This window comes from Haematobia irritans, chromosome 3 (genome assembly GCF_050003625.1).
Source record: "Haematobia irritans isolate KBUSLIRL chromosome 3, ASM5000362v1, whole genome shotgun sequence".
NCBI lineage: Eukaryota > Metazoa > Arthropoda > Insecta > Diptera > Muscidae > Haematobia > Haematobia irritans.
The window spans coordinates 47,329,759-47,349,869 of record NC_134399.1 but is presented as its reverse complement, the minus strand read 5'-3'; the positions used below and the strand labels follow the sequence as shown (position 1 = coordinate 47,349,869).

General features: G+C 33.8%; 1 protein-coding gene across 1 annotated transcript in view; it reads right to left on the bottom strand.

Annotated features, from left to right (window-relative positions):
- Positions 1-20,111, bottom strand: part of Rbcn-3A (rabconnectin-3 alpha) — a 668,488-nt gene that overhangs the window by 201,285 nt on the left and 447,092 nt on the right. The window contains exon 17 of the mRNA XM_075299033.1: positions 2,456-2,525. Coding sequence (XP_075155148.1) covers positions 2,456-2,525 — 70 coding nt within the window. The remainder of the gene's footprint in view (positions 1-2,455; positions 2,526-20,111) is intronic.

Genomic DNA, 20,111 nt, shown 5'->3' with positions numbered 1-20,111 from the left:
TCACCTCAAACATGTTTTAAGAGCAAAATGTTATTTTTGGTTGGTGACCATGTAACATGGTTTTCGCAACCATGTTATTTTCTCGGAAATCATGTATCTGATTTCGGCAAGCAGGTTATATTTGACGAGAAAATAACATTTTAGTGACAACCATGTTACATGGTCACCATACAAAAATAACATTTTGCTCTTAAAACATGTTTGAGGTGATCATATTCCTTCCATGCGTGTAGTGGAAGTTCCTTAATTTTGAACATAACGGTATATCTCGAAAAGTCGAGTTGATAGAAAAAACAAGTAAGGAAAGTCTAATGTCGGAGGGGCCGACTATATTATACTCTTCACCACTTTGTAAATCCACATTTTCGATGCCATATCAAATCCGTCCAATTTGTTGGACAAGATCTGGACAGAGTTCTACAATACTTAAAGATTTTACATTTAAGTCGGCTAATGCGCTGATATGTTAGTAAAAAAATATAGGAAAAATTTATGGCTGATATGTTATCAGCCAACCTGTTAAACTAGACAAACAGAAAAAATCTTAAGTGCTAAATCATGGTCAATATTGTTACAGTTTAGTTCATTTTGCAATGGAAAAGGGTGCACTGTTTTTTCAGTGTAAAATCGCCACTGATGAGTAGCAAAAAGGTTGATTTGCTCATAATTGCATGATTTGACATCGGATTTGTTCACTCAATTGCTTATAACTTTGTCACTTTGCGGTCGTTTTTTCTTCTAGATGGTCTTATTACGAGTACTTACGTTAAAGTATCATCTATACGGCCATGGAGGAAAAATTTTTTTAATGGTTTATACTTTTCTGGCGGAATTTTTTGTTGTTGAAAATTTGGCCTTTTCGTATCGATATTTTTTGAACCACTTAACTTATCACAGATCCAATTATTCCTCATCTTAATACCTCTCATTTAAGCACCAACAACGATACAATCGGACCTTTCTAACTCGAGATATAATTTGTTTAGTGAAAAAAGAGCATAAGAACTAGGAGAACTAGTGTAATTAATGAATAATTCAAACAAAAGAAATGCGATTTGGGTTCCACTTCATATTTTGTTGTTGTTGTAACAGTTTTTAATATAGAGTCGTCCATTTTGCTCTATCAAGGAACTCTCCGTGAAGGATGGGGTGTGTCCATACTGATCTGGTGTTGATACGGGTAGGCTTAGCTGTGCAAGCGAAAAGGTGACGAGTGGTATGGGCGGTGGTCGAGCTCCCAGAACTGGATTAACCTTGTACACTGAAAAAAATATTGTCGGGAGGCCAAAGATTTCATGTCCTTAAAATACGAATGCTAATTTTGCTTAGCGTAGAAGACGCGTTTCTCTAATATAAAGTTTTTTCCTTGTCCAAAAGTCGATTAACTTTTCAATGAAATCCTGTTGTCCTTATAATTAAGTGATTGGACTTAAAAATGGGTATCTTTAAATTTGTTGTCTTTTTGCATCTTGACTACAAAGCAAAAAATCGTTCAAAAATAGGACATGTTTTTCAACACTTTATTTTAAAGACGTTTTTACTTGAAACATAGCATAATTTCTACTGGAAGTCATGTCTGAATTTGGAAAATAAAGTTGTCGTTAACTTGTTTTTAAAGCACTTTGATAGCATATGAAGAAAAAAAGCCGAAAAATCGAAAAATTTTAAATTGCTTCCTAGAGTCAAGTGCACAAAACCCAAATTTAAAAGAGAATTGTGAAAGTATCCTTACTTGAATTCTCCGCTTCTTTGGCTCGGAATCAATACCAAAATTGTTAAAGTAAAGACAAAATCTTTGGAACCGGGCATACTTTTGTTTTCAGTGTAGCTTCTCACCGCTTCAGCTACAGTATCCTCATGAATCCTTTTTAGACGTGTCTCGTATGATGCCTGATCTAGAGGCTCTGTTTTATAACGCTGGATCTCGCGCTCTAGAAGGTGAAGATCAACCCTTACATTCCTGGGTGGAGGTTGCCTATCCACAAGATGGTGATTTGGATGACAACTTCGATAGCAACCTAAGAGGTAACATACTGCTTTGACAACATGTAATTGTGTCGATATTTTGTTGTCGAGTAGGTAAACCATACGTGTGATGAAAAAGGTAAACACATTGTTGACATTTGAATGAATTCTCAGACCAAAAATTTGATAATGTTCAATTTTGGTAATCAACGTATTCTTATACAAACAAAACGAACTTTCAAAAATCCAAAAACGCAAGTTGATTCGAACTCGAGTAAATGCTGTTCTTTCGACTGCAGTTTCGTCCGATATACAGAAAGGTTTTGCTATATTTTCTAAATAAAACTTGTGCCTTTCATAGAAAGAATATAATTCAAGATGCCATAGAATAAAAAAGAAATACACGCTATATATTGGCATAAAGCTTTATGAACAAACTATATTGATATTGTTCTATGTTGACATATAAACAGTTATAAAGGACACTTACCCGTTGCAAGCAAACTGCATGATCCCAAAAACACAAAGTCGGACAAAGTTTTGTTATGGCATTGGTATGTCTATAATTAGAAAAAAGAGAAACGAAAGTCACAAATATTTATAGAAATATATTCTTAGATTTGATGTTAAAAATTTTTCGAAATGCAAATTTTGCATTGAATCTTATCTAGGGTGTCAAAATAACCGGTTTTTATGAAAAGACGGTTTTCGGTTTATCCGAAAATCACAATTTTTTAAAAACCGGTTTTCTATTTTGCTCATAACCGGTTAAAACCGAAATTATAGAAGTTAGTGAAAATGAGTTTTAAATACTCATTTTATTAAATACTAGTTGTTGTTTCGAAATGTTCAGTCGCATATATATAAAGCTCGTCACAAAAACATAAAAAAGTGTTGATAAAAGCCGCCCGAGTGTTTTTACTTACGGCTTATTAAAAACTTTACCGGTTCCTTATCATCCGCTGCGTATCGGCTATGTGCGGGTCGGAGTGTGTGCCCGGTAATCCAAGAAAATATTTGCAAATTATTTTGGCAAAAGAAATATACATCTTTTGCTATAAAATATCCACAAACAAAACTCAAACGTGCTGGCAAAGACAGTATAAAACAAGTATATACGGCCGTAAGTTCGGCCAGGCCGAAGCTTATGTACCCTCCATCATGGATTGCGTAGAAACTTCTTCTAAACACTGCCATCCACAATCGAATTACTTAAGTTGCGGTAACGCTTGCCGATGGCAAGGTATCTTAAAACCTCCTAACACCATCTTCTAAATTGTATGTAAGTCCATACGTGGTATATATTACATCAAAGAAGATCGATCCAATACGTACAGTTTGTCAAGAAAGTGTTTTGACAATGGGATAAAAATTATGTTTTGTTCCAAAATTAAATATAATGAAATTTTAAAAAAAATATTTTATTATGTATTTTGCAAAGTATACATACGTACACAGAATTAAAAATTTAATAAAATATTTAATATTTCAATTATTTCTAGAATTTTAAATATTTAGCAATGTCAAAAGACTTTCTTGACATACTGTATATAATTCAGTTTGACAAAGTAGACAAAAAATTTTGACAACAGAAATACAATTTTCTATAGAAATAAAATTTTCACAAAATTTTCTATAGAAATAAACTTTTGACAAAATTTTCTATAGAAATAAAATCTTGGTAGATTATTTTTGGCTCGAGTGGCAACCATGATTATGAACCGAATCAAAATTGAACAAAATTTTCTATAGAAATAAAATTTTGACAATGATGAAAATTTTATTATGAACCGAATAAAATTTTGACAACATTTTCTATAGAAATAAAATTTTGACAAAATTTTCTATAGAAATAAAATTTTGGTAGACTATTTTTGGCTCTAGTGGCAACCATGATTATGAACCGATATGGACCAATTTTTGTGTGATTAGACCAATTTTGGTATGGTTGTTAGCGACCATATACTAACACCACGTTCCTAATTTGAACCGGATCGGATGAATTTTGCTCCTCCAAGAGGCTCCGGAGGTCAAATCTGCAGAACATTTTATATGGGGGATATATATAATTATGGACCGATATGGACCAATTCTGGCACGCTTGTTAAAGATCATATACTAACACCATGTTCCAAATTACAACCGGATTGGGTGAAATTTGCTTCTCTTGGATACTTCGCAAGCCAAATCTGGGGATCGGTTTATATGGGGGCTATATATAATTATGAACCGATGTGGACCAATTTTTGCATGGTTGTTAGAGACCATATACCAATATCATGTACCAAATTTCAGGCGGATCGGATGAAATTTGCTTCTCTTTGAGGCTTCGCAAGCCAAATCTGGAGAACGGTTTATATGGGGTGTATATATAATTATGGACCGATGTGGACCAATTTTTGCATGGTTGTTAGAGACCATATACCAACATCATGTACCAAATTTCAGCCGGATCGGATGCAATTTGCTTCGCTTTGAGGCTTCGCAAGCCAAATCTGTGGATCGTTTTATATGGGGGCTATATATAATTATGGACCGATGTGGACCAATTTTTGCATGATTGTTAGAGATCATATACCAACACCATGTACCAAATTTCAGCCGGATCGGATGACATATGCTTCTCTTAGAGGCTCCACAAGCCAAATCTGGGGATCGGTTTATATGGGGGCTATATATAATTAAGGACCGATATAGACCAATTTTTGCATGGTTGTTAGAGACCATATACCAACATCATGTACCAAATTTCAGCCGGATCGGATGAAATTTTCTTCTCTTTGAGGCTCCGCAAGGCAAATCTGGGGATCGGTTTATATGGGGGCTATATATAATTATGGACCGATGTGGACCAATTTTTGCATGGTTGTTAGAGACCATATACCAACACCATGTACCAAATTTCAGCCGGATCGGATGAAATTTGCTTCTCTTGTAGGCTCCGCAAGCCAAATCTGGGGATCGGTTTATATGGGGGCTATATATAATTATGGACCGATGTGGACCAATTTTTGCATGGTTGTTAGATACCATATACCAACACCATGTACCAAATTTCAGCCGGATCGGATGAAATATGCTTCTGTTAGAGGCTCCACAAGCCAAATCTAAGGGTCCCTTTATATGGGGGCTATACGTAAAAGTGGACCGATATGGCCCATTTTCAATACCATCCGACCTACATCGATAACAACTACTTGTGCCAAGTTTCCAGTCGATAGCTTGTTTCGTTCGGAAGTTAGCGTGATTTCAACAGACGGACGGACATGCACGACCCAGAATATATATACTTTATGGGGTCTTAGAGCAATATTTCGATGTGTTACAAACGGAATGACAAAGTTAATATACCCCCATCCTATGATGGAGGGTATAAAAATAAACAAATACATCTGTTGCATTCGTACAGACAGTTGCCACATCGTTCGCTTATACAGCGGTTGGTTCCCAATAAACACAGGATGAGCGTTTTTCAAATGCAACAACTTTTCAGTTTGAGGGTAAATATAATTTTCAACATAAATTCAACTTGACTTGAAATAGCTCATCTTCAATACATCTTCAAATTGTTTGCGAATTATTTCCAATTTGCCAAAATGTTGACGAAATCTTTGAAAAGGAGTTGAAGATAATATGAGAAAACTTTGACAAAACACTACCCTAAAATGCAACGAAAAAACCATGTGGTTTTCAATACTTATTTGTGCAACGAAGTTCGTGGTCAATTGCAAGAAATAAAAAAATGGAAAATTTTAGACAAATAACCAAATAGTTTATAAAAATAGGTAAGTGAAAATAAAAAATGAAATAAAACTTTAAGGAAGTCACTAAAACTAAAATTATGGATTCTACGTTCTTGAAAACATTAAAAAGCTGACCGATGAAAAAATGGTGGACAATTAACTGGAACTGCTTCAAATAGTTTATAATAATTGGTACGTCAATATGAAAAATTAAATCAACACTTTAGAGAAGTCACTAAATTTAAATCTCTTTTCAGAAAACTAAAATCTTTGGATGCTACATTCTTGCAAACATTAAGAAGCTGACCAATGAAAAATGAGTGGCTTATCGACAAGAAAAAGTTTCCAGAAACATTACAAGTGCAACCAATTAAAATTGTTAAAAACAACAAATTGTTGAAATCAACAACTTCTGGATGAAAATGTGCATCACATCGTCAGTACATCCTATTATCAGCTTAAAATGGATATTATGTGAATTCCTTCTGCTGGAAATCTATGCTAACACGCGGTCCATCACGTTCCTAATTTCAAATTGCCCGCATGTTAATAAATTTTAATGCTGTTTTATGACACCAAAAGGGAGGAAATCGAATTATCAATGCAAAAGTGTTTACTAATAATGTTTAAGATATTTTTGTTGTTTGCTTTTTTTGTTTTTATTTGTTATGTTTAATAAGATTACTATTTATCAATTGGTATTGTAGTGTATTATTATATATTTTATTTTGATGAAAATGAATAAATTATACAAAATTCATAGAATTTTGGCTTTGACTTTCAATTTGAAGTGGGGATATCATTCATACAAAATTAGGTTGAAAAGTATTTGCAACTATGTTAATTTTGAATTTGACTCGCATCGAAAATTGTTTGACAAATTATTGAGTAACGATGCATTTCAATTTGAGGATAACACTTGAGATATTATTGCTAATGTGTTGAATTTCACTGTTGAGGGTAATGTCTGTTTTTTGTTGAGAACGCGATTTTCTCAACAATTTCTCAACTTGAATATTACCCTAATCCTTTGAAAAAATGTTTGAAAAATTGTTGAAATTTAGCATTTTTCAAACGTTTGTGTTTATTGGGTTGTCTTACCAACCAGCTGATTAAAAGTAACCCAGTAGGAATAGCGGGAAACATCCCAGTAAGAACAGTGCGAAGCAACCCAATAAGAAATAATAAAAAATGAGTAACCCTCAAGATACACCAAGAAATAGCTTATCAGTATTCAGGATGAATTGTATAAAAGAATTGGAAGCAGCTAATACATCTCTAATACGAAAAGTTAATGAACTTGAAGTTTATGCACATAATCTACTTCAAGATTTCAATCACTTGAGAGATGAAAATAGTTCTCTTAGACAAGTAATTAATACAAATTCAGAAGGAATAATGGAAACACATTCTCAGATAAGTGCAGAGGAGGACACTGCAGTCGACCAAACGGTACAGGCCGAATACTTCACCGATGAAGAAGAACTCAAGCGGGAAACAGATTGGATAGTCAAAAGACACAAAAAAACTAAAAAAAAATTAAGGATCCAAATTGCCTACAGAACCATCAACATCTAAAGAAGCAGAGATATTGCGCAATCAAAATAAAGAGAAAAGTAATCAATCAAATCAACCACCACCAATAATATTTCAATTTGATAGAAACTATAACGAGTTACACAATCTCGTCAAAAAATCCGTAAGTAACAATTTTTCAGTAAAGTTACTAAACAATAAATCTTATAAGATAAATTCCGCTGAATCGAATGATTACCGCAATATTACAAAAGTCCTAAATGAAATGAAATCTAAGATAACTTGGTGTACATATAAAGACAAACAACAAATACCAATAAGAGTTATGGCAAAAGGCCTATCTCATACTTGCGATCCAAAAGACATAATAATGGACCTCAAAACCAAGGGATTCAAAATTTTAAATGTATTTAACAAGACAAAATATAAGTCGAAAGAGCCGCTCGATATGTTTGTTCTGTCTTTTGATCATTCAGAAGATATAAATACAATTTATACAATTGATGTCATTTTGAACACTAAAATTACAATTGAAGCCTTGAAACTTCCGAAACTTATTCCGCAGTGCGGAAAGTGTCAAAGCTACAACCACACCAAAAACTATTGTTCGAAAGAGCCTAGATGCGTACGTTGCGCAGGGAAACATGAATCTAAAAACTGTGATAAGCCGTCAGATTCAAATCCGAAATCCAGCTACCGAGGTTGTAAAGTAGCGAAGGAATTACAAAAGATTAGAGAGAAAAAATAAAAAAAATCTTCAACCAATAATGAAACTCGAAGTAACAAAAATAACTTAGTAGCACCTCCTCCTAAATTACTACTAATTTTTTTCACATGTTGTACAACAACAACCACAAATTAACGATAAACTGAATCAAAATATTTTAACCCAAATATTAATAAAACTTGAAAATATTGAATCTCAAAACAAAATGTTTGAGAATCGTCTAATCTCACTAGAGGAAAACTTCAGTTCACTATTTGAATGGTGTCTGAAATACGAATAATGCAATGGAATGTCAATGGCCTGATGAAACACCAAGTTGATCTTTTATATGTCCTAGAGTCTAGGAACATTGATATCTGTCTCATAAGTGAAACACATTTCACAAACGAATCCTATATACCGTTTCCAAAACATAAAGTATACCATACCATCCATCCAAGCAATAAAGCTAGAGGTGGCAGTGCAATTATTATTAAAAACCAAATTATTCACTGGGAAGAAGAAAAAATTCAAACAGAACAGTTCCAGGCTGCCACGATTACCGTCATTCAAAACAACGAATATCTTACTATCACATCTCTGTACAGCCCACCTAAGCATAACATCAAGCAAAGTGATTACGTTAGACTCTTTGAACACCACAAACACAAGTTCATTATTGGGGGTGATTTCAATGCGAAGCATATCAAGTGGGAATCACGACTAATAACTACAAAAGGTAGAGAATTACTAAAAGCAATCAATCAATACGGATTTAAGGTGATTTCAAGTGGCTCTCCAACATATTGGCCGACGGACACGACCAAACGTTCAGATATCATTGATTTCTTTATCATAAACAAAATTTCATTAAGTTTAATAAAATTGGAGGAGGGATTTGACCTAAATTCAGATCACTAAACTCACTCTAAACTCACAATTAAAGAAGAAAACCCAAGACTAATTAGTAAAGAAACTGATTGGGAATTGTTCAAAATATTGGTTAAAAATAGTGTTAACTCTTTTACGCCAATAGAAACCCAGGATGATCTGGAGGATGAAATTCACAATCTCACTAAAACCATACAAAATGCTGGATGGAATAGTACACCAACGTATAAAAAACCAAGATCAAGTCAAACATACCCATTGTGTATTAGACATCTTGTAAAGCAAAAACGGAAGCAACGCAAAAAATGGCAGACTAGCCGATCACCCAATGATAAAACCCTGTTAAATAATTTAACTCAAAAAGTTAGAACAGAAATAAAAAAAAAATTTACGTAAAGTTCAAAAAAATTATTTCCCATCTAAGTTATGACAGCAAGACTGATTATTCACTATGGAAAGCCACGAAAACATTAAATCGACCAACAAAACTCAATCAACCGTTGAGAGTAGTACCGAATGCATGGACAAAATCAGATAAGGAAAAAGCGGATGAATTTGGCTACAATCTTCTCAAAACAAACTACAACAAGCTTTGAACACGTCAATTATACCCACCAAGAATCAATACCGAAGATAACAATAAAAGGAATACTTCTTGAAATAAAGGATCTACCCAATAATAAATCTCCTGGCTTTGATTTAATCAATGGTGTCTTAAAACAGCTTCCCATAAAAGCAGTAGCCAAAATAACAAAAATATTTAACGCTTTTATACGACTAAAATATGTACCAACAATTTGGAAAGTAGCCGAAGTTATAATGATTCCAAAACCCGGCACAGACCTGAACGAAACCAGTTCATATAGACCGATATCGTTATTACCATTAATTGGTAAATTGTTCGAAAAAGTTATAAGTAAGCGACTAAACACATTTATAGAGCGAATGAATATAATACCATGTCATCAATTTAGCTTCCGCAAAGGACATTCACAATAGAACAAATACATCGAATTACAAGCTATATTGAAGAAGCTTTTGAAAGACATGAGGTATGTTCGGCTGTGTTCTTAGACATATCTCAGGCATTTGACGGAGTAGTGCATTCATCGTTGAAACATAAACTTAAGTCAATTCTTCCAGAAAGTTATTGCAAATTACTAGAGTCATACCTAGACGATCGATATTATCGTGTGAAACAGGGAAATTAATATTCTGAAATCTATCCAATACACTCGGGAGTTCCACAGGGTAGTATACTGGGTCCTCTCCTGTACCTGTTATATACCTATGATCTACCTCATTGTGAAGACTGTACCATAGGTACATTTGCTGACGACACAGTCATACTTACAAGAGATAATTCAAATGAAAGATCCATTGAAAAATTACAAAACGCTCTAGCAGTAATTGACACATGCACTGTTAGAAAAATATGTTTTTCATATGTTCCGATATAAACAAAAAGTGTTTCGGGCACAATTTTTAAACACAATATATTTAAGTGCAAACATGCAATGTTCCTAAATTAACTCTAAATGTTTGGGACACATATGTTAGTATGTTAGAATATATTATGTTTGGGGCATGAATGTTTCATAAAAATAATATGTGTGAATGTAAACATATATACATTTACAAATTTCGAGTAAACATATATATGTTGTGATATTTTATTCAGAGAGCGACAGAGAGAGAGAAAGTATAGAGAAAGAAATAGAAATGGAAACCGGGAGGGTTGACGAAAGATATCAACATAACACAGCGAGAGAATCAAAAGAGAGCAACTTGTGTGAAATTGTTTGTATGTTGTTTCGGAAAACTGTTTTATGGCAAGGCCAAAAATTTGATATGCTTAAGTCTAAATATTATTTAATTTGAATATTAGAATGAGTATTCGGAGTAAAGAGAATAGACATTTGAAAAAAAAACAGCATGTAAAAAACTGTACACCCCTAAATAAATTTATGTGTATATTATAAAATTATTTATGTATGTTTATACTCGACTCCACGTTCTTCTTTTGTTAGAGTTTTTGGATTCCTTCCAAAATTTCAAACTTTTGTACCAAAAACAGTTTTTTATTACAAAATTTTTCCAATAAAAAAAATAATATTTTATCCAAAAGCTCAGTCCATTTCGTTTATATCAAGCACTGTTTCTGACTGTTAATAACCCACATTTCGAAGTTTCATTATAAAAATTTAATATAGTATAAATATAAATGTGTAAATTAAAAAAAAAATTGGTGTACGGTCGGAGCAGGGATTGAACCCACGACCCTTTGCATGAAAGGCGGACATGCTAACCATTGCTCCACGTGGCAAACAAATGTATGTTTCTGTTAAATAATGTTTTGTTTGCATCGGCTCGTCGGCGCTGCAGACTATGCTACATAAATATAACTTATAACGATAATTGTCTATTGATGGCAATAACAGCTACGTAGCCCAGTAGATAGTGTGATGGCTTACAAACTGTATGGTCCTCGGTTCGATTCTCCGTCCAGGAGAATGGTAACAATTAAAAAAATTATAAAATTGAATAATTTCTTCAACATTATTTGTATTACAGAAAAGGGTGCCAAGAACTAAAAAATTTCGTGGAAATGAAAATTATGTGAGGGAATGAGCACAATCTTCTTTGGGGAGAATTCTTCCAAGCATATAAAATTTTTGGGCTCAAAATGCTTCCAAACATACAATATGTTCACATAAGACAAACATATTAATGTTTCGGCAGTATCCAATAATATATATGCTTCCTGCAAAATATGTTTGGAACATATGTTAGAGAAGCGATTTTTTTTGAGGGTGTGGACAGAAAAATGGGTACTAGATTTGAATAGCACCAAATCAGTGCATATGAATTTTACAAACAGAAAAATAAATCACAATCCTATATATATTAGAGGCAAGCAAGTTCCTGTAGCAACCTCTGCAAAATATCTTGGGATGACACTAGATGCAAGACTTAATTGGAAAGACCACGTGGCAAACAAAAAGAAAACTCTGGAAATAAAATATCGAGAGTTAAATTGGTTGATTGGCAGAAAATCAACCTTATCTGTACAAAACAAACTTATGATATATAATCAAGTCTTAAAGCCTATATGGACATATGGTATCCAATTATGGGGATGCGCAAGTGACAGTACCATCGAAAGCATACAAGTACTTCAAAATAAAATACTCAGAGGAATAGTAAATGCTCCCTGGTTTATACGAAACAGTGACCTCCATAGAGACCTGAAGATTAATACAGTAAAGGAAGAAATTCAGCAAATAGCAGTAAAATATGAATCGAAGCTGCAAAATCATACAAACCCAGAGATTCCAAAATTGCTTGAGGCAGATGTCACAAGAAGAGTTAATCGCTGTGTTGTAACACAATAGCTGTTTAATATTTATCATTATGTTGAAAAAAAAAAACTACTAGTTAGTCTTCATATAATGGACTAGTCGTAGTGTTATATTTAAGCAATAATGTAATGCTTGAAAAAAATAAATAAAAAAAAAAAAAAAAAAAAAAAAAAAAACAAAAAAGAGAAAGAAAAATTTATTAAAAAAAATGCATTGTAATAAAATTAATAATTTATAGAACATTGACAGGAAAATTGAATGCTGTCAAGGTGCTCCTTATGAAAATACTCGTTGACTGATTGTAGATATCCGACTATAAGTTTTCTAAAAGAAATGTTTTCTTTTCTGAGGACTGACATTTTAGACAAACAACATTGTCTTTACAAGCAAATAAGAAAGGATTTGAGACAATGTGAAAGAAAGGACGTTACAACTAAGTGGAATGTCGGTTGGCTAAAATCTCTTCATTTACTTAGTGAAACTGTGTTGTAAGTACCCTACGGGTGTGTATGGGTGTGAATGGACCGGTCACTTTAACATGGGTTTGTCAGTAGCTGGGAAAATTTACACTTTAGGACACGACTTGGACTCATATCAAAGGACACGTCCTGGAACAATTTAGTAGGACTACCCCATAGACAACTGCTCATTAAACAGTCTGGGACAAACTTTTAGGACCCTGTTTCCACCCGTATCGCACCAGAAAGGAATATGTTGAACAAACAAAATGTTCTGATTGTTGTATTGTAGTGTAAGTGAGTATAAAAATCAATAAATTTATGACAATTAAAAATGTTGATAAACTGGAGCACTAGGATCAGTCCTGTAATGGGTACATTCGGTTTGTGTAACTGAATCCGGTTAATCGGTGTCGGTTTTGGACACCCTAATCTTATTCAATCGAACATTTTTGGAAATGAAGCACGCAACACATTAACTTATTTTGCAACAATAAAGAAGTATGTTTTTCAAATGCTCCGGTGTAAAAAATACAAATGTTTGGGACACATATTTTAATATGTGTCTCAATATCAATATGTTATCATAATTAAAATAGTTATTGTCGTTTAAACAGAATTGGAGAATTTTTAGAAATTGTGACTTTTATATAAAGGGTGATTCTTTTGAGGTTAGGATTTTCATGCATTAGTATTTGACAGATCACGTGGGATTTCAGACATGGTGTCAAAGAGAAAGATGCTCAGTATGCTTTGACATTTCATCATGAATAGACTTACTAACGAGCAACGCTTGCAAATCATTGAATTTTATTACCAAAATCAGTGGCAGAAAATCCGCTTTTTTATCGACAAATTTTGTTCAGCGATGAGGCTCATTTCTGGTTGAATGGCTACGTAAATAAGCAAAATTGCCGCATTTGGAGTGAAGAGCAACCAGAAGCCGTTCAAGAACTGCCCATGCATCCCGAAAAATGCACTGTTTGGTGTGGTTTGTACGCTGGTGGAATCATTGGACCGTATTTTTTCAAAGATGCTGTTGGACGCAACGTTACGGTGAATGGCGATCGCTATCGTTCGATGCTAACAAACTTTTTGTTGCCAAAAATGGAAGAACTGAACTTGGTTGACATGTGGTTTCAACAAGATGGCGCTACATGCCACACAGCTCGCGATTCTATGGCCATTTTGAGGGAAAACTTCGGAGAACAATTCATCTCAAGAAATGGACCGGTAAGTTGGCCACCAAGATCATGCGATTTGACGCCTTTAGACTATTTTTTGTGGGGCTACGTCAAGTCTAAAGTCTACAGAAATAAGCCAGCAACTATTCCAGCTTTGGAAGACAACATTTCCGAAGAAATTCGGGCTATTCCGGCCGAAATGCTCGAAAAAGTTGCCCAAAATTGGACTTTCCGAATGGACCACCTAAGACGCAGCCGCGGTCAACATTTAAATGAAATTATCTTCAAAAAGTAAATGTCATGGACCAATCTAACGTTTCAAATAAAGAACCGATGAGATTTTGCAAATTTTATGCGTTTTTTTAAAAAAAAAAGTTATCAAGCTCTTAACAAATCACCCTTTATTTTCCAGAATTTTCCACTGAGTCATTCTGTTTTTAATTGCTATGTTAAGTATATAGGTATGTTGGTGAATAGCGATAGCGTCCAGGGATATTAAGATGTCGTCTTCGTCCAGAGATACTTCCTCTAATCGGGTTTTTAGCTCCATTGAGTTTTTTATATTATATTTCTCCAATATAATGTTGCTCAAAATGTCACCAATATATTTTGAAAGATTATAGCATGGGACTAGGGATGAGATTGGCCGTAAAGGCATGTTGGGTTTGTGGATTTTCGGGAGTCCATAGAGTCTGGGGGCTTTGGGAGAATTGGACTTTAAGTGAACTTTTTCTTGTTTATTGATGTATTCCTCTTTAAATAAATCCATTATAATTTTATTACTTTTTTCTTTGTAATTTTAGCGTTGGGTCTTCTCTCATTATCCTATACGTTGACTTGTCGTTTAGTAGTTCCTATATTCCAGTTTTGTAATCTTTCGTGTACATTATTATCGTTTTGTTGCCTTTATCTGATCGAGCTATAATTATATCCTTCTGTTTTCTTAAAAATCGTTTTGCCTCATCACATATTTTAAGGATGAATTTGTGCTTTGGATTGTTCTTCATATTCCTTTTGTATGTGAGAACCCTGTAGGTTATTTTTGTTGCAATGTTTGCTTCATAAATTTGAATGCAAGCGATGGCCACGACGTAAACATGGAATGATTACTTATTGAAACCAAAATAGAGTGTATACGAATACCCAGCAAAAAAATGGAAATTGTTCCATAAACATTTCTTTTAAAGAGCATCCCGGGATCCCCCATCAATATTTTTCCACTTCCGATGAAGTTATTTTGGATCAGTCTTAGAAAATGCGCCATTTGGCCGTTTAAAGTCAAAATTTAAATTTTGGACAATTAAATGTCGCAAAAAAAAGAAAATCTACAAAAAGTAAAAAAAAAAATAATAAAAAGTGAAAATTTCTTATTTTTGGACATGTTGGATTTTTAAAACTCGTTCTCTGGAATAAAGGAAGGCTTTACCAATATAGTCTTATAATAATCGAAATGAGTACACCTTCAAAAAAATGGCTTCTCTAACATATGCTCCAAACATAACAGGTTGGCTGATAAGTCCCCGGTCTGACACATAGATGGCGTTGCTAGTATTAAATGCATATTATTTAAATGCATTTATTAAGTGCATTTATTTTTATCAAAAATTGACGTCTGTAAGTCAATTAGTTTGTGAGATAGAGCGTCCTTTGTGAAGCAACTTTTGTTATTGTGAAAAAATTGAGAAAAAAAAGGAATTTCGTGTTTTGATAAAATACTGTTTTCTGAAGGGAAAAAATACGGTGGAAGCAAAAACTTGGCTTGATAATGAGTTTCCGGACTCTGCCCCAGGGAAATCAACAATAATTGATTGGTATGACCACGGAGGACGGTGAACCCAGTGGACGCCCGAAAGAGGTGGTTACCGACGAAAACATCAAAAACAATCCACAAAATGATTTTGAATGACCGTAAAATGAAGTTGATCGAGATAGAAGAGGCCTTAAAGATATCAAAGGAACGTGTTGGTCATATCATTCATCAATATTTGGATATGCGGAAGCTCTGTGCAAAATGGGTGCCGCGCGAGCTCACATTTGACCAAAAACAACAACGTGTTGATGATTCTGAGCGGTGTTTGCAGCTGTTAACTCGTAATACACCCGATATGGCGTCATTGGAGCGTTTGAAGGTCGAAATCGCGGCAAAACGGCCCCAAATGAAGAAGAAAAAAAGTGTTGTTCCACCAAGACAATGCACCGTGCCACAGGTCATTGAGAGCGATGGCAAAAATTCATGAATTGGGCTTCGAATTGCTTCCCCACCCACCGTATTCTCCAGATCTGGCCCCCAGCGACTTTTACTTGTTCTCAGACCTCAAAAGGATGCTCGCAAGGAAAAATTTGGCTGCAATGAAGAGGTGATCAAGGAAACTGAGGCCTATTTTGAGGCAAAACCGAAGGAGTACTACCAAAATTGTATCAACAAATTGGAAGGTCGTTATAATCGTTGTATCGGTCTTGAAGGGAACTATGTTGGATAATAAAAACGAATTTGACAAAAAAATGTGTTTTTCTTTGTTAGACCGGGGACTTATCAGCCAACCTGTTATTTGTATTCTTGGATATTATGTTGGTTTTAAGTGAACATATTATATGTTTAAAAGCATTTTGAGCCAAAATATATTATATGCTTGGACGCACTTTCACCAAAAAAGATTGTGCTAGAAAAATTTAATTTCTGGCCAATTGCATCGTCCCTCACACTTTTATTTTTGAATGCGTCCGTCAACACCTCTTGGTCAACTAAGAAGAAAAAATGGTGCCGATAATGCAAAAATGATAAACAAACAGGTTAGTAAAGTCTAAAGTCGGGTGGGACCGACTATATTATACTCTTCACCGCTATGTAGATCAAATATACCAATTTGAACTAAATTTGGTACTTTCATGTTATATTTCAAGTAAATCGAAATGAAAATTTGGTATCCGGTTGTTATATGAATTTGAATCGGGCGAAAGAAAGATATATGGAAGGTATATCTAAATTTGAACCGATTTCACCGAAATTTAGCATACTTGACCATCCATTGTAGTCTTTGTGCAATGTGAAGGAAATAAAGGAAATATTCTGGCCACTGGGGCCAATTACATACATATCGGACGAAAGATATATATTGGAGCTATATCTAAATCTGATACGATTTTAACCAAATTTGGCATGGATAGCTATATTAATTCTACTCCCTGTGCATAGCCTCACATAAATCGGAGTAAAACTTTGGCCTCTATGAGTCTAGATCGGGTGAAAGATATGGGACCTATATCTAAATCTGAACCGATTTCAACCAAATTTAGCCAGCATTGGTACACTGAAAAAAGCATGCCCAGTTCCAACGATTTTGTCTTTACTTTAACAATTTTGATATTGATTCCGAGCCAAAGAAGCGGAGAATTCAAGTAAAGATACTTTTAAGACACAATTCTCTTTTAAATTTGGGTGTTGTGTACTTGACTCTAGGAAGCAAATTTTAATTTTTAGATTTTTCAGCTCTTTTTCCTCATATGCTATCAAAGTCCTTTAAAAACAGGTTAACGACAACTTTATTTTCCAAATTCAGACACGATTTCCAGTAGAAATTAGGGTATGTTTCAAGGAAAAACCGTCTTTAAAATAAAGTGTTCAAAAACATGTCCTTTGAACGATTTTTGCTTTGTGTTCACGATGCAAAAAGACAACAAATTTAAAGACCATTCCATTAAATTTCAAAAATGTTTCTGAATTATTAAAATCAAATTGACCTTAGCCCAAAAAATTTTTCTTTCATGTTATGATACCCATTTTTAAAGTCCAATCACTTAATTATAAGGACAACACCACTTCATTGAAAAGTTTATCGACTTTTGGACAAGGAAAAAAAAACTTTATATTAGAGATGTGCGTCTTCTACGCAAAACAAAATTTGCATTCGTATTTTAAGGACATGAAATCTTTGGCCTCACGACAATATTTTTTTCAATGTAGAATGTTAATTCTACTCTGTGCAAAATTTCACGTAAATCGGTAGTAAACTTTGGCTTCTGTGGTCATATGAGTCTAAATCGGACGAAAGATATATATGGGAGCTATATCTAAATCTGAATCGATTTCAAATTTAACATGCGTTGCTAGAATGTCTATTATATTCCTTGTGCAAAATTTCACGTAAATCGGTGTTAAACTTTGACTCTGTGGTTATATGAGTCTAAATCGGGCGAAAGATATGGGAGCTATATCTAAATTTTAAACGATTTCAACTAAATTTGGCACAATTGACGATAGTATCAATTGTACTCCTTGCACAAAATTGTGAGCAAATTAGGATAAAACTCTGGCTTCTGGGACCATATAAGTGCATATCGGGCAAAAGATATATATGGGAGCTATATCTAAATATGAACCTATTTGGCTGACGTTTTGCAAGTTTTTCGAGACTCACAAAATATTTGGATGTACGGAATTTGAAGAAGATCGTTTCCTAAACACGTCAATTATGACCAGATCGGTGATAAATACATATGACAGCTATATCTAAATCTTAACCGATTTTTTCCAAAAACAATAGCAATTTTCTTCCCGAAAAAAGACCGTATACCAAATTTGAAGACGATTGTACTTAAACTGTACTTTGCACACAAAAATATATGAACAGAAGGACAGACGGACAGACATAGCGAAATCGACTCAGAATTCAATTCTAAGATCGGTATACTAAACGGTGGGTCTCAGACTTTTCCTTCTTGGCGTTACATAAAAATACACAAACTTATTATACCCTTTACCACAGTAGTGGTGAAGGGTATAAACACATGCCCACACATACATAAAATGCTGCTCTCAAGGCCACAAATTCTTGATTGTTTGGAAATTTGGAAGTACTTCTAAAGTCACAACTTTAAAAGCACTTCCAAAAATGTCCTTCTTTTAATTCAATTTTTTATAACTCGCTTTTTTCATACTTGTAAAGGGCAATTTTAACTTTTTTCGTTTCAAATATGTTAAAAACAGGGTAAGGATTAATAAAATGGTAAAAATTATTTGAATTTTGTCGAAAATATTTCTAAATTCATTGTAGAAAAAATGCTAATTTTGAAAATATTTGAGGTCAAGGGTTTCAGACAAGCGTTAGATTGCATTAAAAATTATAAAAATTATTTGTCAAAATATCACAAAACTCACGCGTGAGTCACGACAATTACGTGTCACGTTCACACCTCTACTTCAAGTGTGCTCCGGCACTCAAATAAAAAAGGGTTTTTATGTTTTTTCAGCTCATTGTTGAGCAAAATTCAAACACTGAAGAAAAGTAACCGTGAAAACTTGGCCATATTAGAGCGATAATTACAACTTAATACCGGCCTTAAAGGTAAAAATGAAATTAAGTATAAAATTATTCGTTAATAAAAATTCGTATTTATTTGTATTTCTAAATACGATAAATTTTAAATACAATTAAAATGGTTTTAAATGCTAGTACAAAATAGTTCACTCCCAAATACATTTATGTGTGTGTGTGTTGTAAAATTATTGTTTACGATTTAGATATAATGTGCTTTTGAATGGTTATCGTTAAATAACCTTAGCATTCGATGGAAAAAAGGTTAAACTCGACGTCAGGTTCTTCTTTTTCCTTCTTTTAACAACCTACATTTCGAAATTCCATTGTAAAAATTTAATATAGTAATATGTAATGTCGAAGATCTTTTCGAAATTTTTGGAATATATGTAAAAATATATGTAACAAAAAACTTTTTTGGTGTTCGGTCGGAGCAGGGATCGAACCCACCCTTTGCATGCGAGGCGGACATACTAACTATTGCTCCAAGTGGCCAACAAATGTATGTTTCTGTTAAATAATGTTTTGTTTGCATTGGCTCGTGGGTGCCACAGACTATGCTATATAAATATAACTGTTTGACTGTTTGCGTTGATGGCTATAACGATAATTGTCTGTACGTAGCCCAGTGGATAGTATGTTGGCTTACAAACTGTATGGTCCTCGGTTTGATTCTTCGTCCAGGCGAAAGTGAGAAAGATGTGAGGGAATATGCAATTAGGCAAAAATATTTTTTTAGCACAATCTACTTTGGGAGAAAATTCTTCCAAGCATATATTTTTGGCTCAAAATGCTTCCAAATATATAATATGTGGATATAAAAATAATCATAATGTTCCGGCAATATCCAATAATATATGTGCTTCCTGCAAAATATGTTTGGAACATACAGTACTTTTCAAAACATTTGCAACCACACTGACTATTGAAAATAAATCGTAATAATAATTAGAA